The sequence below is a fragment of the Rhynchophorus ferrugineus genome, unplaced genomic scaffold, assembly GCF_030347505.1.
Source record: "Rhynchophorus ferrugineus isolate W39M unplaced genomic scaffold, kcgeb_rfMv2 rfM3, whole genome shotgun sequence".
Lineage (NCBI taxonomy): Eukaryota > Metazoa > Arthropoda > Insecta > Coleoptera > Curculionidae > Rhynchophorus > Rhynchophorus ferrugineus.
Genome location: NW_027472582.1, coordinates 34,550,990 through 34,575,016, shown reverse-complemented (window position 1 = coordinate 34,575,016; position 24,027 = coordinate 34,550,990). Strand labels below are relative to the sequence as shown.

Here is a 24,027-nt window from a genome sequence, read left to right as displayed (position 1 = left end):
GAAATGGAGCAGCACAAGCGCTCTACGGATTGTAACGTCATTTCTACAAATGTCATATGTACTGTCAATCTGTCTAAATATTTGTGGGTGTTTAATTCACAAGAGTTCAATTATTAAATTAATTTCTTGAGCATCTGGCTATTGTAAGTTTGCATTGTTAATTCACTGTTTATCTATTGGGCTTAAGCTGTTAATTATTTAAGGGCATTTATTGATTATATCAAACGACATAATGACCGATTCAAAATATTTTACAACCACAAAGAAGGGAGAAATTTTCGAATTAAAATCAGAACTTAATAATGATAAAAAGGAAAAAAAGAAAGAAGCAGTAAAGAAGGTGTGTTTCTAATTTCCAATGTGTAATCTTACCATCATATATGGTATTTTTGTAGGTCATTGCTTCAATGACTGTTGGTAAAGATGTCTCAGCTCTATTTCCTGATGTTGTTAACTGCATGCAAACTGATAACTTAGAATTGAAAAAATTGGTATATTTATACTTAATGAATTATGCAAAATCTCAACCTGATATGGCTATAATGGCTGTTAATACATTTGTTAAGGTTCGTTATACATCATATATTTTTATTTTGTGTTAAGAGATGTATTATAGGATTGTGAAGATCCCAATCCTCTTATAAGAGCTTTAGCAGTAAGAACTATGGGATGCATTCGTGTTGATAAGATAACAGAATATTTATGTGAGCCATTAAGAAAATGCTTGAAAGATGAAGATCCATATGTGCGGAAAACTGCTGCAGTTTGTGTTGCTAAGCTTTATGATATATCATCAGGTAATTCATTTAGTAAAGCGACTATATTTTTGCATTAAGCTCAAAACACAAATCTAGGTTTGGTAGAGGATCAAGGCTTTCTTGAACAATTGAAAGAACTATTAAGTGACTCTAATCCCATGGTTGTTGCAAATGCAGTAGCTGCTTTATCTGAAATTAATGAAAGCAGTCCTACTGGTCAACCCTTAGTTGGTAAAGTTTAATTATTAGATAATTTAATGAAAGTAATTTTTTGGTGTTATAGAGTTAAGTACATCTACAATCAATAAACTGTTAACTGCTTTAAATGAGTGCACAGAGTGGGGCCAGGTTTTCATTCTTGACTCCCTTTCTAATTACACTCCCAGAGATGAAAGAGAAGCACAAAGTATTTGTGAAAGAATTACACCAAGATTAGCTCATGCTAATGCAGCTGTTGTATTATCAGCAGTTAAAGTACTTATTAAAATGATGGAAATTTTACAGGTAAACATATTATTTACTTAATTGGTGTATGTTAATTTGTTATATATTTTTAATATATGTCTATTTTAAGGGTGATGTTGAGTTCTGTAATACTTTAAGCAAAAAGCTAGCACCACCGTTAGTCACATTGTTGAGTTCAGAACCAGAAGTATGTATATACAGGTTTTATGTATCCTAGAAATATCAAATTATATTCTACTTATTATTAGGTCCAATATGTAGCTCTCAGAAATATTAATTTAATTGTACAAAAGAAACCAGACATTTTGAAACATGAAATGAAAGTAAGAATTTATATTGATTTAAATTATTAAATAATTTAAATAAACAATTTGTACATTTTAGGTATTCTTTGTGAAGTATAATGATCCAATTTATGTTAAATTAGAGAAGTTAGATATTATGATAAGACTTGCATCTCAAGCCAATATTGCTCAAGTACTGAGTGAATTAAAAGAGTATGCCACTGAAGTATGGCTGAATACACATGATTTTTAATTATGAGATGTAATTTTTTATTTTTTTAGGTTGATGTTGACTTTGTAAGAAAAGCAGTCAGAGCTATAGGAAGGTGTGCAATTAAAGTGGAACCATCTGCTGAAAAATGTGTGTCAACATTACTTGATCTAATTCAAACTAAAGTAAACTATGTGGTCCAAGAAGCTATCGTTGTAATTAAGGATATATTTAGGTAAGCATTTTTTTTTATTTCAAAAATTCAATCTAAAAAGCCTTGTAGTTAAAATGTTAGGGCAAGGTAATTGTTAACATTAGTTAAACCAAATATTAATATCTTATAAAGTATCCAAGTCTAATTAAGTCCATGCTGATGTGTCCTATAAAAGTATAATCAGTAAAAAAAGCCATGTAAATTAAAAATGTAAATGTTATTTATTTACTATAAAAAATTTAGAAAGGACTATGTTATATGTAAACTATGTTTAAATTTATAAACTTTTATGTAACAAAAAAATTACCATCTACGGTGGTCAATAACTGGCAACATGCTATTTAAAATACTTTCCTTAATTTACCAACAAAAATAGCATAGTATTTTTAGTGTAATAGAGCTGTAGCTCTTAAAATGCTTTATTTCATAATCATAAAAACAAAGAAAATGGTAATATATAATTAACAAAGATACTGCAGTTAATAATTTAAATTATAAGTCATTGGGAGAAAGCATCACTTAAAATATTTTGAACTTTTGCATATTTTTCCTTGTGGTCTGCAAGAGTTATATTCAAATTTGCAATTAAACCATTCTCCTGGTAAATTAAATAAAGGCCATTGTTCTTGCAAAATTGATACACTTTTTGTTCCTTGTATCTCTTTTTTTCTTCATCTTTTTCGTTAATAGTAAAAACTTTAAAAGCTGATAGAGGGTCACTTAAAACTTCATATCCAATTTCAGTGAGTGTTGAATGAAAATGTTCTGATAAAACCTTCAACTTTTTTGCTGTTTCTTCTGTTATAAGATTTATTGATTCAATACATGCTTGAACCAAATAGGTAGGTAGGGAAGCAGAAAAAATATATCCATTTCCTGATAAACGTTGATGTTCTATAGCAGTATGAGAACCTATTATTACAAGTATATCAATATTGGGTACATTAATAAATAGAATTGTTTTTTATAACATACCTGCACAGAAACCACCAATAGATCCAATAGCAGATTCTAGTGTTGAAATGATTAAATCAACTCTATAAGGTTCGATTTTAAAGTGCTCTAAAAGACCTTTTCCAGTTTTACCTAATATACCAATAGAATAAGATTCTTCGAGAAATACTCTTATCTTATTTTCTTCAGCTACTTTTAATAATTCAGGAAGGCATACAATTTGACCAGTTTTCCATGACACACCTTCAACAATAAGGAATTTTCGAGCCAACTTCTTTTTATCCTTTTCAGATTCAACTATTTTTTCAACTTCTGTAGTGAAGGAATCTGTATTTCCATGATCAAAGTAAATGACCTATTGAGACATACAATTTTAAAACATTTACATCACAATTTTATGAATTAATTTACTTTGCTTTTAGCCATTTGTAGTCCTTGTTTTATTGCAATATTACAATCTCTATGTGTGAAAACAATGTCACTTTTCTTGCAATAAGCAGCTATTGAACTGGAAATTGCTACAAATCCATAAGAATAAACAATTGCCTCATCCATATTTAAAAATTTTGCAATATGGTCTTCCAATTTCAAATGGATATCAGTTGTTCCTGGACAATTAAAATAAAACGAATTAAAAATAAAATTAAATACCTATAATGTTATTGTAATAGTTACCATAAAAAGCTCTGGGTCCACAGGTTCCTACTCCATATTTTCTAATGATTTCTTCAGATTTGTTTTTGATATCATCATTATTAAGTACATTTAAAAAGTTTGTCTTAGCCAAATCAATAACATCATTGTTTTCTTTAATACATTCTATTTCAATATCTTGTTTGTCTTTGATTTTATCATATTTTACTAGCGGTTCTGGGTTAAACGCTGTTAGTCGCTCTTGGAATAACTTTTCATCGATATATGGAGTTTTTGAAGAAGGCATAATTGATAGATAGCAGGGTAAGACCACTCCCAATTAGGTCAGGTGTTATAAGTTGATTATACTTATCCTATTAATGTGTATGTTTCACTTTAATGTTTAATTGTTCAAACTATTTCCTTAAATTTTATTAAACAATAAATCTACGGCCGTTTTCTTTTAAGTACACAAGTAAAGTTGAAAAATAGGTTATTTAATTGACGTTTACCGATGACACCGCAACGTGAAGTTGGCGTCAATTCTAGTGGCTATTGTCAAAAAGGAACGTAACTCCTCAATTTTAAAGGATTTAATTAAGTTAAAAAGCCAATCTCATTTTGTGGTTGTTTTATAATATAATGATTTAGTTAATAGGGGTATAATATAATTTAAATAAGTCATTGTTACAGGAATATAGTGTTTTTTTATAAATTATATTAGATAATTTTAGATAGTTGATTATTTTATAGTTTTTTTTTAATTATGGGTATTAAATGTTAAAAATATTGCACTATTAAAAAAATATTAATGGGTATTATTAACAATCTAAAATAAATTAAAAAATGCACTTTTTAATGTTTCCTAAAAAATTGCATATTTCATAAAACTCAAAATAATTTACTTGGGAACGGCCGTTCGGTCTAGAAATCATTCTCAATCCCGAATTTAGGCATACATATTTATGAGTGTTAGTTACCCGACATAAATCATCATTTCAACTACTACAGTAGCCAGAAGGGTGGCACGTCTTTTGAGACGATATTGGTCAGCCGGTAGACTTCATTAATTGTGAAAAATTATATACCTTAGATGTGTTAATCGGTGGCCGAGGCGGTGGTTCAGAACCAGTAATAATTTCAAGAGGTTGTTATAACTATAACTATTGTTGCTATAGGAAGCTATAACAGCTATCAATAGCAATATAACAACTTGTTCATAATAATCATTTTCGGTAAGAAACGACTACTTGTGAAGTGGCTTGTTGAAAATCAGTAAAAAATCAGAAAGTAACTATAACACCTAATCAAGACTGGAACAAAAGAACTCTCAACAACCAGTTGGTTACAAGGAAGAAAAACAGTTTCTGTCACTTGAAGCAAACACGTTCAAATTGATCTTTATTCGTATTTGTACATAGCTATGAAAGTAATCAATCTTGTGACCAAATTTTGGAAGATATGATTATCATGAACAATCAAGGAACAACAGAAAAGGAAGAAACAACAAGGAAGCACTCAGTTGGTCTCTCAGCTGAGTTCATGTATCTAAATGGTGGTCTTTAGTTTAAGTTAATGTAACAACGGCACTACTACGATCCTATTGAATTTGAATTGAAGCATAGAAGAGGGTATGTGTTGAATTAAAAACACAAGTGTATTTCCTCCCTTTACGGAAATTTATCGCAAAAATGCACTTTGTTTTAAGTGATTTACTTATTAACAATTCATATATTACTTAAGTTACAAAATGATGAAAATATTTTCACACTAATTGTTCAAACTTTTTGTCAGTAATCTATCTATCCGCATATGTGTTTTCCTTTGTCTGTGTATGTGTGTTCAGTTCGTTTAATTACGGCTCCACGTATCCTGGATGCTCCTTCCCAAAATTCTTATTAGTGACTCAGAAAATTTCATCTAAGAGACAGAGAAAGAAAGACATCTAAAGGTGAAATAAGTTCTTTGGGTAGGAAAACACTTCCAGGTCACGCAATAATGGTTGTCCGCATCTATCTCATATTGGCTAAGATATAACACGTGAATTTCTTTCTTAGATGGAGAAGTGCACTAATAAAAAAATATATAATTGTCAAAATATGAAAACACAACCCTTTTACTTTTCTTAAAAAGTTTGTCAAGTTAAGAGTTTTATCAGCATTAATGATCGCCTTATGGTCGAAATTCGACCACGATGTATCAAGTTAATCATGTTTCTCTCATAACAGAGTAAAGGGAATGATTTAACAATGATGTTACTAAAACTTATTTTCACAGTATTTTTAGTATAAGATCACAAATGTATTTCATACATGACATTAATTAAAATAATAAATGTCTGTATATTAAAATATATATATATGCAAACTATATCAAGAACTAATACTCACTAACATTTTGAAAATTACATTTAATTAAATCTAATTTCGATTAACTTTCAATGTTCAAGAAAATATTAATAAGTGTAAATTACTACGCCACTAAACATTATAATAAAGTATCGTACGTTAGATTATTATTAAAACTGTAACAGCTTCAGAGCATCAAATAAAAGTATGGGGGATCTTTCTTTAATTTTATGTTATAAACATAAGTATAGAATAATAAATGAAGTAATATATGTTTTTATATTAAAACAGACAATTTGAATAAAACAATTTTGAAATTTGAGAACACGTGTATTAAAAGAGTAACGAATACAATTAGTTAATTTATTTTTTACATTAAATTAACTATTAATATTCCAAAACTTAGATCTATAAAGTAAATAATCAAAATAATTGAGGTTCAAAGAATAAAATGTCACATATTTTATTGCATTAATCATTAAACAAGTTAATATGTATCAAAAATGCTTTAAAAAGTTTACAAATATACTCTTAATAATTCATAATTTCTTCTATTTGTCCTGTGTTCCATCTATGCAAATTATGTTGTTAGTTTCATTTTAACTCCTGCATATTTTCATTACTTCCTTTATGTATTCATATATTTCTTATCTTTTATACATATTTCTCACCTAAAATAAATATTACAAAATAGTAAATACACCAGGCTGATTAAAATAATATTTTCTTTACCTAAATAAAATTGCATTGTATTTTGCTTATTTATTTCGCTTTTTGATCTCATCCATGTTTTGAGCTCATCTTTAGTCGTCTTCGTCTTCTATGTCTTTCATTTATCTATTGCGTTCTACTTTGTCTTCTGTCCCACGTGGTAACTAACAACTCGCCAATAAATGTGGAATTAAAATTCTATGAAACTATTTTATAATTGCTAATATTCTATAAAATATTCATTTGCACTCTTGATACACACATTAACGTATTTATTGCCTGCAGTATTCAGTTAGTACTTTGTTAAGAAATACATTTACTAATGAAACCTGAAATTAATCAAGTCAATACCACTAAAATTTGCAGAAACATTTTAACAACCTCTAGTACAATGTTTCCAGAATCATATGAATTAGTCCTTAACCAAGAACAAGTTTTCTTTTTCTTCTCCAATCATCAAATTACATCAAAAGTTGATTTCGAAGATCTAAATATCTTGTAAGCAAAAAACGATTCTTGTTATTATCGAATTTTGTTAATCTATATTGGGTTAACATTTTCACATATGTTGGGTTTTTCTTTCATCGCTGTATATACTTTTCGATAAAGCACATTAATTTGTTTTTTCTGCAAAAAATGTAAAATATACTTTACGTTTTTTATTCAAACTTGCCATAACTCTTTAATAATTCCAACAATACGGGAATAACCGAAAGTAATACAAAATCTTAAATAACACTGCTTAAAATAACTTCGTTTAATAATGTTTTAACCACTTCCGTTTTAATATAGCTTCAAATGTAAAAAAAAACAAATACTTAATTTCAATGAACATTATCCGTTATTTTTTTTGTAATTGGGTCAGTATGGGTAAAAAGAATGTTAACATTATTTTTTTAAGATGCGAAAGGAATGTTGCTTATGGATTACCTAAAAACTATTAAAATAATGATCATTGTTGGAATATCTTGGATCAACTGACTATAAAAGTTCATTAAATTCATGAAAGAAAAACCCGGTTTTATAGAAGAAAAATGTTTTATTATATTATTAAAAACATGTAATTATTGCAACAATAATCCTCGGGTTAATTCCTTTAACACCTGGCTTTAAAAACCATGATTTTCACTCAATGAAGGTGCTCTGAAAACATTTCGGCAGTCTTTCAAGTCTACTTATTGTTTTGTATATGGAGTTCAGTAATTAGATCATTAGAACAAGTGTTCATAGTTATTATATTCAATAATATAATATATTTGTTTTATTATGTTACTATATTTTAGAACACAAAATGATATTTTTCTTCAAACTTAACGTCAAAACTTAATAAAAACAATCTAGTATCTTATATCCTAGAATCCAATTTATGAAAGTAACCACCAACTAACATTATTTTTGTTTATATTGTGTATATTATTTATTTATTGTTTTTAGAAAATACCCAAATAAATATGAGAGCATTATTAGTACACTATGTGAAAATTTGGACACATTAGATGAACCTGAGGCAAGAGCTTCTATGGTCTGGATTATCGGAGAATACGCTGAAAGAATTGATAATGCTGATGAACTTTTAGAGAGCTTCTTAGAAGGTTTTTTTTCAATTTTAATCATCCAGTCATTTTTTAATTCTTAGCTTTCTTGTTATTTTAGGTTTTGCCGATGAAAATGCTCAAGTACAATTGCAATTACTCACTGCGGTAGTAAAACTGTTTCTGAAACGCCCTCAACATACCCAAAGTCTTGTTCAACATGTTTTAAGTCTAGCCACTCAAGATTCAGATAACCCCGATCTTAGAGATAGAGGATTTATTTATTGGAGGTATCATTTTCAAATAATTCTGATTCCACATTGATATTGATATGTATGATATTCAAGATTGTTGAGCACAGATCCAGCTGCAGCTAAGGAAGTTGTATTAGCAGATAAACCTTTAATATCTGAGGAAACAGACCTTCTTGAACCTACACTTTTAGATGAACTGATTTGTCATATTTCTTCATTAGCTAGTGTATATCATAAGCCCCCAACAGCTTTTGTAGAGGGTAGAAGTGCAGGTAAATTTTTTGATACATATATGCGTGTTTGTGCTTATAATAATATCTATTTAGGAATTAGAAAGACATTGCCGGTTCGTCAAGGATCAGATGAAGCACCTGCACAAGAAGCAACAGTTATTCCTAACCAAGAAAGTCTGATTGGTGATTTACTATCTATGGATCTAGGAGGACCCACTGTTCCTTCTACACCAGCACCTGTTGCTGCACCTACAAGTAATGTAGATTTACTTGGAGGCGGATTGGATATACTGGTTAAATACTTATTATTAAAGCAAAATTTAAATTTTATTAAAAGTTTTTTGTATTTTAGTTAGGAGGACCTGACCTTACAGGCGGTGCTGCTCCTTCAACAACTGGGCTTTTAGGAGATATCTTTGGCATTACAACTACACCAACAATGTATACTCCCCCTAAAGTAAATTTTCATTTTTTAAAATTAATATATTTGCTAATAACTAGTTAATTTAATAGGCCTTGTGGTTACCAGCTGATAAAGGCAAAGGTTTAGAGATACAAGGAACATTTTCGAGGAGATCAGCTCAAATATATATGGAGATGACATTAACTAATAAAGCAATGCAGGTATTATATGTTATTGATGTATGAATAAAAGGTATTTAAAATATGTATTTAAGGCAATGAGTGCATTTGCAATACAATTTAATAAGAACAGTTTTGGACTGGCACCAGCAGTACCTATGAATGTTACAGCATTACAGCCAGGACAAAGTCTTGAATACAGCTTACCATTAAACACTACTGGTCCTGTTCAAAGAATGGAACCATTAACAACCCTACAGGTTGCAATAAAAAATAATGTTGATGTCTTCTACTATGCATGTCAAATACCAATTCAAATCCTGTTTTTGGAGGATGGTACACTAGACAAAAGGGTATTTTTGACAACTTGGAGAGATATTCCATCTGCTAATGAAGTAAGATAATATAACTTTAATTATTTTAAAATCTGATTTTAAAAACCTGTAATGCATTTTACTCAATTATCCCTGTTAGAAGTGTTGGAATTTTCTGATCTTTTTCTAGGTTCAATATACTATAAATGACATTAAAGGAGCAGCCGATACAATTTCAAGTAAAATGACATTAAACAACATTTTTACAATTGCAAAACGAAATGTTGAAGGCCAAGACATGCTTTACCAGTCATTGAAATTGACAAATAATATTTGGGTTCTCCTTGAATTGAAATTAACTCCAGGACTCACACATGCAACCTTAAGTTTAAAATCAAGATCTGTGGAAGTAGCCCCCTATGTTTTCCAAGCCTATGATATGATTTGCAAAAACTAAGTTTTTCCAATTAATATAATCTATATATGTATCACAACAATAAACATATGTCGAATTGAATTTGTATAGAATATATAATCATTCCATTGTATTTACCAAATAGCTTCGAAAAATAAATGTTAAAACAATAATTTTGGAATTAATTAAAATCTTCAAAATACCTTATGGATATGGTGCAATATTGCAAATGCATCCAAACTTATAAAGACAGTGTCCCACGTTATAGTATTATAATTATAAAAATATATCTTTAAATTCAATACAACCTATATAAAAAACAGGAATTTGTGGACATGGTTTACATGCTAAACTTGAAATAAAATCACTTACATTTCCTTCGAATAAGAATTTATTACAAACAAAAGCTTAAATTATATTAAGACGTCCATAAAATTAGTGTTGTTTACGTCTGAAACTGCATCCTTCTGTTAGCCTAGCTTTACCACCGGTAGATGTACACAAGATGGTTAAGCATCCTTTGCAAGGTACAGCACTCTGTGCGTGTGAAAAGATAGTCGAAATAGCATAGCATCCAGGGCACTTTACATCCATAAAATAACTATTTGGATGCTGGACTAACCTTTTCTTTTTGTGTGCCCTTCTTTGGTTTTCTGGGCTAGGGTGCAATAAGTCGACAGCTAAAGGCATCTAAAACAATAAGTAACAAAATTAATATAGTTAAAAAACAGCAAAATATATAATAACAATTTAATAATAAATTTGTGATATTATACTAACTTTTAACTCTTATTATTCCTTTAAAATTGCCGATATTAGTTGAAATGCACGTGGTACACTCGGCAATCAACCATGTAAAGGACGATGACAGCTACTTGACATTTAAATAAACCCAAATCTGAAACCCAGAGAAACTAAATTCCCTACATAATAGGTTATTGAGAAAAATTAACGCTGACCATTATATCGATAACCATTATAAAAGATTCGATAATTTTTTCAAAACGTTTGAATATATTATATATATATTGTTTTTAACAAAATGGATATTTCTTTTCTACAGCCATAAGTTCTACACAAATGTCAAATCGAAAATGTAACATTATTACTATTAAAATTTTGAAGATATCAATATTTTTTTGCAACCGTCAGAAAATATAACGAGAGATACGAGATAGATATAACAATATTGAAAACACAACAAATAGTATGGATTGGGGATGCAAAAAAAAATATCGATATATATCTATATGGATATTTTAATAATATATTTATTTATATATTAATATATCGATAATCATGGGTGATAGAATTAGGAACTATCGACGGAAATTGACTATCGACTGTATAGTGATTAACTACTTTTTACTATCGACTGTTATAGATTTTAATACTTTTCCAGTGACTGTTTCAGTCGACTGTTTTCAGTCGCTAATTTTGGTCCGACTGATTTTGTTACTATTTTTGGTTTTATTTATTTCATTCGACTGATTTTTTACGTTCTATTGTTTAAATTCTATTGTGTATATATCCTATAGTATATTATTTAAAAATAGCAATTAACATATTAAAATACAATAATACATTTGTGAGGCATTATTCTATTCCATAGAAAAAAATCCATTTCCTTTTATAGATTCATAGAACTTTCAAATATAAAAGTAATTCTACTTCGTTTAAAGTTAAATTATAAATTGCATGCATTGTTATTATAATATAATGTAATTATATCTTTTCTCTAATGATAGATTAATAATATTAATTATATATCTCGATTATAATACCGCTGGAAAATATAACAATATATAAAATTAACTGCTCCAAGCAATTATCTCGGTCCTTTCCTCTCTCACACTTTATACAGGAAAGGATTCGTACGCCTTCGTCTGACATCACGAACAAAAAAAATATAGGAACAGTGCAGTAGTCTAAAAATAGTAATTATTAATTACTATTTTCAGTTTTTTGATTATCGACTTTTATGTGACTATCGACTGAAAACAGTTCCCAACTCTAGTAATAAGAACATATAATTGACATTTTGAAAATTTTCCATTCAATTTGAGCAAAAAGCTGTGCAAAATGTCTGTTCAAAGTACTATTTATAATACCGTTTTTAAGAGAACCTCTACTTTTGCTTTAGCTTGCGTTGCTTCTGCTTTTTTCTTTGAGAGGGGCTTTGACTTAGCATGTGACACAATTTTTAATAGGATTAATGAAGGGGTAAGTATTACATAATTCATGTTATTGAATGAATAATCATTTGTGTTCTTAATTTTTTATTTTAGAAACTATGGAAGGATATCAAAGAAAAATATGCTCAATAGCATATATGTTATAGAAATTGTAACCTGTTAATATAGTTAATTATAAATAAATATAAAAAAACACTGGTTTGTCTCTTTTTTTATTTAAGATATACAAAAATTAATGTATTAGTATTATTCAGTAACTTCCCAGGGTTTTTCCGGTCTATGCTGATCCCATGGATATGTAGGTTTATACTGTCGAGGTTCCTTTAAGTGAATCCCTGCTTCTTCCAGTTCTTTCAAAAATAGTGCCACTTTACCATTTTGTTTTACTGAATCCTTATCAAAACTTATCTCTGTTAAACCTGCCTGAAGACATCGGTAGCCCAACACCTATATTTACCAAAATTATACTACATACAATTAATAACATATATTGATATTACCCTTCCTAAATTTATAAAAGCAGATGTATCTTTGGTTTTGTATAATTGCTTTTTAACACACCATTCTGATGTAGAAGCTTTGAGCACCACACCATTTTCAAAATGATTTATAGTAGCAGTTATATATTGATTAGAAATATTTAATTTTAAGCTAAAACATTTAATTTTTAGTATTTCAATGCTCACTCTTTAAAACATATTTATTTACTTATGCCAATAGTTTTTTCCTGGTTTATCGACATGGTATCCATCAGGTTTATAACCAATTCTTAACTTTTCTAAATTTCTAGGATTTCTGTTAATGAATATGTTAGATATATTTGCAGTACTGGATACACCAGAACTGAAGTTTCTTAAATTACATATAGTCATAACTCTAAAATAATTTCTTGCTTGCATTTTTTTTTAAACTTAATTCAGACATAGAAAAAATACTAGGTTAGATAACTCTCTCTGCTTCTTTAACCGGGTAATCTGATAAGAGTATAAAATATACAACTATGTTCATGTTTATTATTATTTTTATTTTAGAATGATATATTTTGAACCTTTGAACCCTGTTATAGCGATCTAATAAACTAGGTAGTAGGTTCTAAATATTAGATCAGGTCAGCAGTATTAAAAATAAACCCATAAAAATGGCTTTTCTTAAAAATAGCTTCAAATTAGGTATGTTTTAAATCTATTTTAATACTTTTATGTTATTATTAAATGGATATTTTAATATCTTTATATTTGTATAGCCAAATGTATTCAAAATAGAGGTATTGCTTCTTTATCAGCTTTGTCTGAAACCCATCAGATGTTACAAAAAACATGCAGAGATTTTGCTGAAGGCGAACTTAAGCCAATAGCAGCAAAAATAGATAAAGAACACTTATACCCTCAAGAGCAAATTAAAAAAATGGGAGAACTTGGTCTAATGGGTATTACTGTACCAGAAGAAATTGGTGGTACTGGACTTGATTATCTAGCATATGCTATTGCAATGGAAGAGATATCTAGAGGGTAAAAAACTCTTGTAAGGTTTTGCAATATTACTAATCAAATTTCAGATGTGCAAGTGCAGGTGTCATAATGTCTGCTCATAATTCACTGTACCTAGGACCAATTTTAGATTGGGGTACCAAGGAACAAAAAGAAAAATGGGTAACACCTTTTGTTACAGGAGAAAAGGTATTAAAATGTTAGCTAATATTTTGAAGATCTGAAAAAATTAAATTTATTTAGGTTGGCTGTTTTGCCCTCTCAGAACCAGGAAATGGTTCTGATGCAGGGGCTGCATCAACAACTGCAAAATTAGATGGAGACAAATTTCTTTTAAATGGTACAAAATCTTGGATAACAAATGGCTATGAAAGTGAAGGAGGTGTTGTATTTGCAACTACAGATAAAAGTTTAAAGCATAAGGGTATATTTTAAAAATTGGTGATATTTAAATTATAGGCAATGTTTTAAAGGTATTTCTGCTATAATAATTCCTAAACCAGTTGAAGGTTTAGAACTAGGTAAAAAAGAAGACAAATTGGGCATAAGGGGTTCCTCAACATGTGCTTTGATGTTTGAAAATTGCAAAGTTCCTAAAGAAAATCTATTAGGACAATTAGGTTTTGGATTTAAAGTATTCAATATTCAACTTGATTATATTTATACAATGCTATATAACTCAATAAATTGTAGATTGCTATGATGGTTCTGGATTCTGGTCGCATAGGAATTGCTTCCCAAGCTTTAGGTATAGCTCAAGCTTCATTAGATGTTGCAGCAGAATATGCATCCAAAAGATTAACTTTTGGAAAACCTATTATCAAGGTATTTTACATGTCTTGCAAATACTAATGTATATATAATTATTATTACAATTAGCACCAAACCATTCAAAATAAATTAGCGGATATGGCTTTACAACTTGAATCTGCTAGGTTGTTAACTTGGAGGGCAGCTTGGTTGAAAGATAATCATAAATCCTACACTAAAGAGGCTGCAATGGCTAAATTAGCTGCAAGTGAGGCAGCAACATTCTTAAGCCACCAATGTATACAAATTTTAGGAGGAATGGGGTAATTTTTTATTTGCAAAATATTTTTAATAGTTTTAATGTTATATGTTTATATAGGTATGTGTCAGACATGCCTGCTGAAAGGCATTACAGAGATGCCAGAATTACTGAAATTTATGAAGGAACATCTGAGATCCAGAAATTAGTTATTGCTGGAAACTTGATCAAGGAAATGGGCCTTTAAAGACATACCTTTAAACAGAGTATATAAGATCACTTTGATACTATTACATTTGGATTACAAATTATATTTTTATAATGTATATTGCATAAAATAAATATTTTATTTAAACAATTTTATTAAACAATCAATACAATTTACAACATTCTGTGAGACATCTCCAAAAATTAAAAATAAAATTCCTAAGTGTATAATAGTATCAGTTAGTGTTTACAAAAAAGACACAAGAATTTTGAATAGCCTTTGTATAAAGTACAAACATAAACATACTTTAAAAATGCTTTGTTATTGAACTAAAGTGTTAAAGATAATTTACAAGCTCTTGGTAGACTAAGATCTGGACAACCTTATATATTTTTTATAATGCAATCTTTTTATTTAAGTAACATAAATTTATAGAGAAAAGTCATCTAGCTATCAGTCCACCAGTCACTTGAAAAGTTGTAAGGCGAGTTTCCTTTTAAATCTGTGACAAAGGATCTTAATATTTAATTTTCATCTCTCCCTAATCAGCTGGTCTTTTTTCACTATGTTTTTTAGTATATTCTTCTGCATTTTTGGTAAATTTTTTCTTATCTTTAAGATATTCTTCAGCCAAGTCAGCTCGAAGTGGATGTTCTGGTTCAGGTTCATTTACAAGAGCCACTAAAGCTTGTATCACTAGAGGACATAATAATATAGTAACTTATTACTAATTGTTAATAGCATTGTTACTAAATATAGTAACAATGTTATTGTTCATCACATATTGTATATTAAAGGTGATAATATACAAACTTACCTTGATCAGTTTTTGTTGCCGGCTTCCAGTTCTCTGCACTGATAATTGGTAGACATACCTGACCTTTTTCATCAATATTGGGATGATATATTTTTGTTTTAAAATTAATTTTTGGCGGTTTAAATGGATATTCTGCTGGGAAATTGATTTCTATTTTAAAAGCTCCTTTGTTATAAGGTGGACTATCCTAAAATATTTAGTGATGATCAATAATTATATATATTATTAAGTTCTAGATATAATTTTCTAATAAATTCACCTGCCTTACATCAACCTTGAGAAGCAAGGTTATTAAAAAAAACATACATTGTTCTAATGTAGTTTTAAAATAAAACTGACTACAATGATAACTTACTGGTACTATAAGGCCTTGCCAAGTTAAAATATTTGTTTCATCCACTTGTATATCTCGGAATGACTTTAGACCTGAGTTGCGTATATCACCTAACTCCTAAAATATTACTTTCTAGTAATAATGGTCATGTAAAAGATAATATAAGTAATATCTTAGATTAAATATTAATTAATTCCACCATAAATCATAGCTATATATGCCCAACTATATATATATTTAAATAAAGGAAATTTTAGCCCTGTTTGATTATGAGTAGTATAGAGTATAATAAATTGTAAAACTACAAATCATCAGCTATTAATGATTTTACCTTTTGCAACCTTCGAGTGGCTGCCATTTTGTTTATTATTAAGCCGTCACCCTTAAATTGAAAAGGACTTAGTAAAAGATAAATACACTAAATATTACTTTTCTTCTAAAGAACGTATTTAAAACACTTGAATTTTTACTAATAACATATAACTCTTGGTTTGTCTCCAGTGCTATCGAATAAATTTGACACTTCAAACATCTCACCATGCCAAAACAACTATAAAATAAGCAACCTAGCGGAACAAAAGTTACCAAAACCTATTGCCTATAAGAGGAGTAAAAGGTTTGTTTTACTGTCGTCTGCCAATATGATTTTTAAATAGTATTCTCAGAAAAAAATATCTCTTTATTCGGGTTATGCTAAATTTGGGTTTTATTTTAAAATTCAAATTATGGAGAATACGTCAACAATCGAAAACTTTTATGGTGTTTATTTATTATATTGTCTAAATCCAAAGTACCTTGGAAGAACTTACATTGGATATACAGTGGATCCGAATAGAAGAATAAAACAGCACAATAAAGGTAAAAAATTTGGAGGTGCTTGGAAAACCAGTAATAGAGGTCCATGGTATGATATTCTAGATATTATGAAGGCGTTATTATGCATATTATTGTTTTAGGACAATGGTTATGATTATACATGGTTTTCCAAATGATATATCAGCATTAAGAGTTGGTAAAAATAATTATTGTGGTTTAAATTTGTTTGTATCATTTATTTTTGTTAGTTTGAATGGGCATGGCAACATCCACATATATCAAGAAGACTTCAACATGTTTCAAAAAAAAAGTCCTATGAAAAAGTTTATGATTTTTGTCTTCGAATATTATCTGAAATGTTACAAGTTGGGCCATGGAATAGATTACCTTTGACAATTCGTTGGCTAAATCATGAATATACACGAGATTTTCCAGTATGTATTTTGAATTAATTAATATATTCTTAAAATTACATATTATTATTAAAATGTATACATGTTATATTGGTTGCAGATTAAAAAAATTCCACCTTTTCATATGCCTGTATGCTATGGACCAGTAATAAGTAAAAAGTTGCCTAAGTCTATCGATTTTTCTGATAAATTTACATTAAAGGAAACTAATTTGTGTTATATCTGTTTTCAAGAAATAGCAATTGGTAGAGAAGTAAACTGTTTGAATTCTATTTGTTCGATAGCTTGTCATATACTATGTATGTCAAAGTTATTTTTATCAAATGGAGAATATGTACCCATAGAAGGCAAATGCCCAAAATGCCACTGTGAGCTTTTGTGGGGTGATATTGTTAGAAAATTTAAAGGATGCTACAGAGACAAACATATGGAAATTGATATTCAAACTACAAATGATATTTATTGTTCTGATGAAGATGATTGATGGAATATTTTATTTGAGTATATTTTTTTAAAGATAATTTTAAAGTAATTTTTAATTTGCAAGACATTTTATTGATTTAGATTGTTCTGTTTTATTAATTTTTTACTGGTGTTTAATTCATCTATTGATTGCATTAAATATATAAATTGACACTGACTGATTTTTACTTAATTTTATATTGCTATTAATTTATATTATCTGAAAAATTGTATTTTTATATAAATTGTGTCATGGAAACTGGTTAATGTATTCTTATTTAAATAAATTATATGTAATAGAATTAAGGAAAAGGCTTATTGTTTCAGTACTTTTATAATATTGCATAAATAAATAAATAAATATGAGTATATTTTACACTGTCTTTTGGTTTAAAGCATAATGTGATGTTGACATGTGTTTCAGTAGTCATAATCATCGTCGTCGCTAAATAGACCACCTCCATAATCGTCATATTCGTCGACTCCAGGTGGTACAAATGCACCATTTAAAGCTTCAGAAATAGGCTCCCCAAAGCCAACTCTAGTTGCTACTCCATATATAAGCCTCATAACAGCTAACCTAAATTAAAATAGTTTAATATAATGTATTCCGAAAATAAATATTTTTGATTCTTATATTGAAACTAAAACAGTATTATCAATGACATTAATTGTTTTTATTTACCGAAATTCAATATGCAAAGTTAACATGTAAAAGAGATTGTTAAATATATATCTGAAAAATAAGTATTGACATATGGTTAAACTAATTTAAATGTTTATATCTATATTTTATTATGGTATATATTATAGCATTAGATACATACACATATAATTACTATATAATACATATAGTTATTTTTGATCTGCATTATTCATACTTATATATGTCCTTAATATGTTTCTTTAAATTATTACCTTATGAAATTAACAGCATTTGTTTCTTTTTGTCGTAATATTTGCCCTTTAGCCTTTTTTGATTTCCTCTTTTTTGCACCACAGGTATCAGTTAGTAACAATACAACAATCAGTAAAAGTAACGCAATTCGGTAGAAGCGCATTTTAAATTCCACAACACAATTAACAAACTTTGTAAACCCTTTTGAAATTTAGTTATATTATTATTTAATGGCTATACCGGTAACTACTCTTCTATAAGATTAACTTCGAAATACCAAACAACTGTAGTTTCTATTACTTTTATATTGTAGCATGTCTCTAGTACTTTTTTAACTTACACTGGTGGTGTTAAAATTGAAATTTAGATGGTTTAAAAGCAGACAAGCTGTGGTACTGAATTTTAACGATAAATACCGTTAAGGTTCGTGGAATGTGGGTCAAATGTATTTCAGCGGCTTATATATTAAAATCGGCACGTTAAAAATGTAAATTTCTTCTTCCAAAATAAGATTCATTCAACTTTCATTCAGACAGCGTATATGATATTACTTATGGAGAAAAAGTGTTCGATTCCATTCTGGATGAAGTAATTTGAACGTATAATTCTTTAATACATAAAAACAGAGAACCCCATATCTTCGTTAAATAAGTGTCTAAGATTGTACATTCATTTCATGTGAATTTCTCTTAATTATTAGTAGTCTATAACGATTATCAAAGAAATACTAAAGTTTATGAAATAAAGCCCAAATAGGCTAATTATTTTCAAAATTTAATTACTATCTTTCATAGTAGATAGTTTCTCTTGAACACAATGCCAATACATTTTTAGTCTTTTAAATAGTAATAGAAATTTGACTTTGTATTAGCCATTAAAGCCTTTTCCATTCGGTTTTAATTATCTTATTGGACTCAATACAATGTCGGTAAGATGGGTTTCAAGTGTATGTACTAGAAGATAATAGGTTGTTAATAAAGGTAAATCTGGTAAATAAAGCGATACAAAATCAGTTCTATATGAGAAAAAAATCAAAAAAAGAACTTTTGTAGTGTAGTTTTTGTTAAATATTTTATTCTGGGCGAAAGGATATATAATGAATAACTTCATCTGCTTTACATAGAACTATTTTTTGATCATAATGGTGTAGAATATTTTGTTTTCGATGAGTGATTTTCAATCAAACAACACTATTGAAAATTACTGTGGACTTCATATTTCTAATAGTCTCGTTCTTACTTCTATTTCATTTATTTAGTAACAAAACTAATAACATAGTGTATTTTCACTAATTAAAGAATTGCAAACATTTGATTGGTATTAAAATAAATACTTATAAAACAAAATATTTTATTAATAAAAAAATCATTAAATATTTATACATCCCATAGACTTAATGTAAGTTATGCCTTATTTTAAAACTTAATTTAACTATTTCATTGTACATTTTTACAGTTATTATGTCATATATATTTACTGCATTTTTGTATTCATATGTCCATTTTGTTGAGGATTTGGTGGCTGTATATTCGAACTTTGATCAGCCGGTACACCATTTGAGGTAGCTGTTGTCATCAGTCTGCTTCTTCTTCTAGTATAATGTTGCCATAACAAAATTTGTTGATCATCAATAAATTTAGTACACTGAGCATTAACTAATTCTCTTCTAAAGTGCTCGTATTGTAATAAATCCAAAAAGTATAAACACATTGGATATTTTAAATATTTAGCATATTCAGGATCTTTCCAATATAATAAGTACTTCAAATAATTTATAAAAGTGGAATCTTTGAAATACCCTCTTTGTGCCAAAACTAAAATGTTACTCGAATAATTTACGTATAATTTTAAGGTTATTTACTTACAATTTAAATAATTTGGGTTTCCTAAACACTGAACAAATTCTAATTCAATTTGAAATCGTAGTTTTTGTTGGTCTTCTGTTTCAGCTACCCCTGAAGCATAATTCCAGCCTTTTAAAAGTAGAATTAAAATAACTATTCAAATTATTTACTTACTTTTAACTCCTAAACCCGCCATACTATTTCTACGTTTATAATTTATCTTCAATTACGTTTACCTTGCTATGCTGGTTGTCTACATGTACTGAAGTGATGGTGGTTATTTTTTTTCACCAATATGATCAGCTACTACCAAATTGTCTTTGGTTGATATCGCTTTGGCTTAGGGAAATTTAAATTTTGGTGACAGAGACCCTGGAAATGGTAGTTATTAGAGTTTTCTTGCTTTTATTCAAAATTTTAAAAATTCAGTTGGTAGTATGAACGGTAATTTTATTTAGTAAAGAAAAGTATATGTATATAAAAAACAAATAATTTATAATTCTAATTTAGATATATTTAACATATTTCCCAAGTATTGCTGTATAAAAATAACATGTCACAAGCCCCTGTGGCCTAATGGATAAGGCATCTGCCTCCTAAGCAGGGGATTGTGGGTTCGAGTCCCACCAGGGGTAAATTAAATTTTTTTAATACTTTGAATATTTTTGAAATGTTTTTTAAAAATTAAATGAGATTAAATAAGTAAAAATAATATTAAAATAAATTATGATACTTATGATCTAATAAATAATATCATTATAAGGCTAATAAAAGTGTATATATTATAGCTGTAGTTGTAGTTGATGTAGTAGTTAATGAATCAATTGTTTTCAGGCATTTACATGTGATAAAAAAATCCAAAACGAGGGCTCAAGAGCTACCACACGAATTAACTGACAATTTAATTTCCAACTGATTCAATATCGCGTTTGAATTGCTTGTAAATCAAAATGAAACGTTTTTTGTAGAATGTTATGAATACTCTGTGGATTGGCAAATGTTACTAAGGGTTTATTCAAAATATCAATATATTTTACGAAAAAATATCGATATTTTTTTTCTCCGTATATACTCTTATCGATATATCAATATTTTTTAAAATAAGTAATTATTAATAAGTAATATTTTTTGAAATATCGATATATCGAAATATCGATATTTTTCTTGGTGGACAACACCTCTTACTGTATTGCGGTGTTGCTAGAAATGTGAAAAAGTTATATCTTTTCCAATATATGAGTTTTTAAGTGAAGAAGAGATCACAATAAATTTAAACAACTAATTAAACACTTATTTGTAACTCGATTTATTTTTTTGTTTTTGATTTATTAGTTTATTGATCTAAATAATTCTTATTGTATGTCGGTTCTGTATGTAAAGAAGTGTTGATTATTTATTTACTATATATATGTTTTTCGGTCTGTTGCAAGTGCAATCTATACTCCGCCTAGATATAATATTCTTACTGAAGGATTTGATATTCCATCATCATTGTCTATCAAAAATATCACTAATTTTTATAATACTTAGAAAAATTATGTATTTTTTAGGCTAATATTTGACTATTTTTATTTTTCCTTAAAAATATTGATATATTTTGTCTAAAATATCGATATTTTTTATACTTGTTGCCAAAAATATTTTTTTTTTTTATTACTCTTCGTGAGTCCACAATCTGCCCTATTGGCAATAAGTATTTCTTCTGTTTATATTATATATACATGGCATGTAGAAAATCACTTCATTAAGCAATCTTCTGTACAAAATATTATCTTAATTAATTAGACTTATTCTAACACTTATTCTAAACTCTACATATGTCCAGTAATCAGATCAGGTGGTGTTAAACGTTTTAGTCTACGCACTTCACTATCACGTCGCATATTTAGCTGATTTGTGTACATTGGGATGCACTGACACTCTTTCGAAGTACTTCACACAAACACGTTGGATTACACTCGTTATAGGTTCTAGAGGAATATCGCGTTGTATCACTTTATTTGAAATATAGTACGGAGCATCAACAATGGCACGCAATACCTTATTTTGGAACCGTTGAATGATGGATATATTAGATTTGCTAGCGGTACCCCATAGTTGAATTCCATATGTCCAAATGGGCTTGAGTATAGACTCATACAGCAATACCTTGTTATCTAATGATAACTTGGATTTGCGCCCAATGAGCCAATACATTTGATATAATTTTAGTCCTAGTTGTTTCCGTTTAGAGAGTATGTGCTTCTTCCAGGTTAGGCGTCGATCTAAATGCATACCAAGATATTTAACATGCTCTGCTTGGGGGAGTTGACGATGATTGATATTTACTGGTGGACATGTTTTTCTAAGCAGGGTAAACGTTATATGCGTGGATTTTGATTCATTGGCTTTAATGGGCCATGTCTTCAACCATAATTGTATTTGCTCCAGGTGGGTTTGTAGGTTTATTGATGCTGTGACTGGATCTTCATGGGATGCTAAGATTGCTGTATCGTCTGCATATGTTGCCACAGTAGTTATTTTTGTGGTGGGCAGATCAGCCGTATACAGAAGATACCCAGTACACTACCTTGCGGAACTCCCGAATATATGGGATTTAATTCGGTATGTTCATCGCCTTGATTTACAATAAAATGTCTGTCAGTGAGATACGATTTTAGTAGCTGATAGTCCGGATGAGGGAGAAGTTTCTTTAGTTTAACCTGCAAGCCACTTATGCCATACTTTGTCAAAAGCCTGAGATATGTCTAGGAAAGCAGCCGAACAATATCTTTTGGCATTTAGGTCAGCGTTTATTTGGTTTACAAGTCTATGCACTTGTTCTATAGTCCCATGCTTATTGCGAAAGCCAAACTGATGTTCTGGAATAATTTTTCTTTTTTCTATTATATAGTTTAGTTTTTTTATGTATAATTTCTCGAAAACTTTCGAGATTATTGGTAATAAACTTATAGGTCGGTAGGAGGTCACATCTTCTGGTATTTTTCCTGGGTTAAGTATCATTAATATTTTAGCTACTTTCCAGATACTAGGGAAGTAATTAATTCGTAGCATAGCATTAAAAATATATGTTAATAGTTTTATAGCCTTTTCTGATAGTTCTTTTAAAATTTTGCCAGTAATTAAGTCATAACCAGGGGCTTTTTTAATATTAATCTCTCTCATTATTGTATGTTTAACTTTTTTGACCGTTAATTTCTCGTGCGGTAAATCCATTTGAAATGGCGAATCTAGAGAGCTAGTAATTTTATTTTCGTCATCTTTATGTAGCTGAGACTGGAAAGGTTTAAAAACATTTTTTAAGTGTTTTGAGAAAATGTCGGCCTTCTCTTTATTGCTTCTCGCCCAATTATTTTCGCTTGTTTTAATAGGTGGGTTATGCTGCTGGGATCTCCTAAGCTTTTTTGTTGCTTTCCACAACGAATAGTCTGTAGCCTCAGTTGATGTCAAGTTTTCTAGGTATTCTTGAATGCCTTGGTTTTGTTCAATTTGGATTAGATCTCTCAGCTCTTTTATGGCCCTATTAAATTTTCTTTTATTCTCTTCAGTCCTTTGCTGTTGCCAATTTCGTCGTAACTTTCTTTTTTCTGCTATCTTTTTCTGTATTGTACATGATATATGTGTATTTTTTCTTGG

The 24,027-nt window shown here is 28.9% G+C and overlaps 9 protein-coding genes and 1 non-coding gene across 12 annotated transcripts; 5 read left to right on the top strand and 5 right to left on the bottom strand.

The window, feature by feature from the left end:
• The first annotated feature begins 4 nt into the window (after positions 1 to 4).
• Positions 5 to 10,081, top strand: AP-1-2beta (Adaptor Protein complex 1/2, beta subunit). Of its 2 annotated transcripts, none has more exons than XM_076399345.1 (18): positions 5 to 143; positions 204 to 340; positions 396 to 566; positions 617 to 797; positions 855 to 989; positions 1,042 to 1,262; positions 1,333 to 1,410; positions 1,472 to 1,546; positions 1,608 to 1,733; positions 1,790 to 1,953; positions 8,013 to 8,170; positions 8,232 to 8,400; positions 8,458 to 8,636; positions 8,691 to 8,890; positions 8,950 to 9,054; positions 9,111 to 9,221; positions 9,275 to 9,574; positions 9,684 to 10,081. In XM_076399345.1, the coding sequence occupies exons 2-18, from the start codon at positions 233 to 235 to the stop codon at positions 9,948 to 9,950; spliced, it is 2,748 nt and encodes a 915-aa protein (XP_076255460.1). In that variant the 5' UTR covers positions 5 to 143; positions 204 to 232; the 3' UTR covers positions 9,951 to 10,081. The 2 variants fall into 2 exon arrangements, with proteins under 2 accessions (XP_076255460.1, XP_076255459.1); XM_076399344.1 differs by having other exon boundaries at positions 837 to 989.
• LOC143193261 (serine palmitoyltransferase 1) lies at positions 2,135 to 4,044 on the bottom strand. The gene is made up of 4 exons (XM_076399346.1): positions 3,562 to 4,044; positions 3,298 to 3,494; positions 2,908 to 3,241; positions 2,135 to 2,844 (listed from the first exon to the last, which is right to left on the bottom strand). Exons 1-4 carry the CDS (start codon positions 3,824 to 3,826, stop codon positions 2,432 to 2,434), a joined length of 1,209 nt encoding a protein of 402 aa, XP_076255461.1. The 5' UTR covers positions 3,827 to 4,044; the 3' UTR covers positions 2,135 to 2,431.
• A 1,857-nt stretch (positions 10,082 to 11,938) lies between the features above and the next one.
• Positions 11,939 to 12,300, top strand: ox (ubiquinol-cytochrome C reductase complex subunit oxen). The gene is made up of 2 exons (XM_076399337.1): positions 11,939 to 12,131; positions 12,197 to 12,300. The coding sequence occupies exons 1-2, from the start codon at positions 11,991 to 11,993 to the stop codon at positions 12,233 to 12,235; spliced, it is 180 nt and encodes a 59-aa protein (XP_076255452.1). The 5' UTR covers positions 11,939 to 11,990; the 3' UTR covers positions 12,236 to 12,300.
• A 2-nt stretch (positions 12,301 to 12,302) lies between these two features.
• On the bottom strand, positions 12,303 to 13,002 carry mRpL18 (mitochondrial ribosomal protein L18). Its single transcript, XM_076399334.1, has 3 exons — positions 12,812 to 13,002; positions 12,604 to 12,754; positions 12,303 to 12,550 (listed from the first exon to the last, which is right to left on the bottom strand). Exons 1-3 carry the CDS (start codon positions 13,000 to 13,002, stop codon positions 12,350 to 12,352), a joined length of 543 nt encoding a protein of 180 aa, XP_076255449.1. The 3' UTR covers positions 12,303 to 12,349.
• Arc42 (Activator-recruited cofactor subunit 42) lies at positions 12,941 to 14,957 on the top strand. 2 transcript variants are annotated; one of them, XM_076399331.1, is made up of 9 exons: positions 12,941 to 13,072; positions 13,135 to 13,272; positions 13,347 to 13,611; positions 13,659 to 13,779; positions 13,834 to 14,014; positions 14,064 to 14,224; positions 14,284 to 14,415; positions 14,470 to 14,663; positions 14,720 to 14,957. In XM_076399331.1, exons 2-9 carry the CDS (start codon positions 13,242 to 13,244, stop codon positions 14,844 to 14,846), a joined length of 1,212 nt encoding a protein of 403 aa, XP_076255446.1. In that variant the 5' UTR covers positions 12,941 to 13,072; positions 13,135 to 13,241; the 3' UTR covers positions 14,847 to 14,957. The 2 variants fall into 2 exon arrangements, with proteins under 2 accessions (XP_076255446.1, XP_076255447.1); XM_076399332.1 differs by lacking the exon at positions 12,941 to 13,072 and having other exon boundaries at positions 13,118 to 13,272.
• Ubc10 (Ubiquitin conjugating enzyme 10) lies at positions 14,944 to 16,516 on the bottom strand. The gene is made up of 4 exons (XM_076399335.1): positions 16,290 to 16,516; positions 15,980 to 16,075; positions 15,625 to 15,811; positions 14,944 to 15,503 (listed from the first exon to the last, which is right to left on the bottom strand). Exons 1-4 carry the CDS (start codon positions 16,314 to 16,316, stop codon positions 15,349 to 15,351), a joined length of 465 nt encoding a protein of 154 aa, XP_076255450.1. The 5' UTR covers positions 16,317 to 16,516; the 3' UTR covers positions 14,944 to 15,348.
• Positions 16,517 to 16,567: 51 nt separating this feature from the next.
• slx1 (structure-specific endonuclease subunit SLX1) lies at positions 16,568 to 17,816 on the top strand. Its single transcript, XM_076399333.1, has 4 exons — positions 16,568 to 16,862; positions 16,915 to 16,966; positions 17,023 to 17,208; positions 17,288 to 17,816. Exons 1-4 carry the CDS (start codon positions 16,684 to 16,686, stop codon positions 17,669 to 17,671), a joined length of 801 nt encoding a protein of 266 aa, XP_076255448.1. The 5' UTR covers positions 16,568 to 16,683; the 3' UTR covers positions 17,672 to 17,816.
• Positions 17,817 to 17,970: 154 nt separating this feature from the next.
• On the bottom strand, positions 17,971 to 18,825 carry LOC143193256 (uncharacterized). The gene is made up of 2 exons (XM_076399336.1): positions 18,568 to 18,825; positions 17,971 to 18,229 (listed from the first exon to the last, which is right to left on the bottom strand). The coding sequence occupies exons 1-2, from the start codon at positions 18,708 to 18,710 to the stop codon at positions 18,070 to 18,072; spliced, it is 303 nt and encodes a 100-aa protein (XP_076255451.1). The 5' UTR covers positions 18,711 to 18,825; the 3' UTR covers positions 17,971 to 18,069.
• A 1,055-nt stretch (positions 18,826 to 19,880) lies between these two features.
• On the bottom strand, positions 19,881 to 20,725 carry MED31 (Mediator complex subunit 31). Its single transcript, XM_076397587.1, has 3 exons — positions 20,566 to 20,725; positions 20,413 to 20,520; positions 19,881 to 20,361 (listed from the first exon to the last, which is right to left on the bottom strand). Exons 1-3 carry the CDS (start codon positions 20,585 to 20,587, stop codon positions 20,021 to 20,023), a joined length of 471 nt encoding a protein of 156 aa, XP_076253702.1. The 5' UTR covers positions 20,588 to 20,725; the 3' UTR covers positions 19,881 to 20,020.
• Positions 20,726 to 20,953: 228 nt separating this feature from the next.
• TRNAR-CCU (transfer RNA arginine (anticodon CCU)) lies at positions 20,954 to 21,026 on the top strand. Its single transcript has one exon. It is a non-coding gene; the product is annotated as a tRNA-Arg (tRNA).
• Positions 21,027 to 24,027: the final 3,001 nt, after the last annotated feature.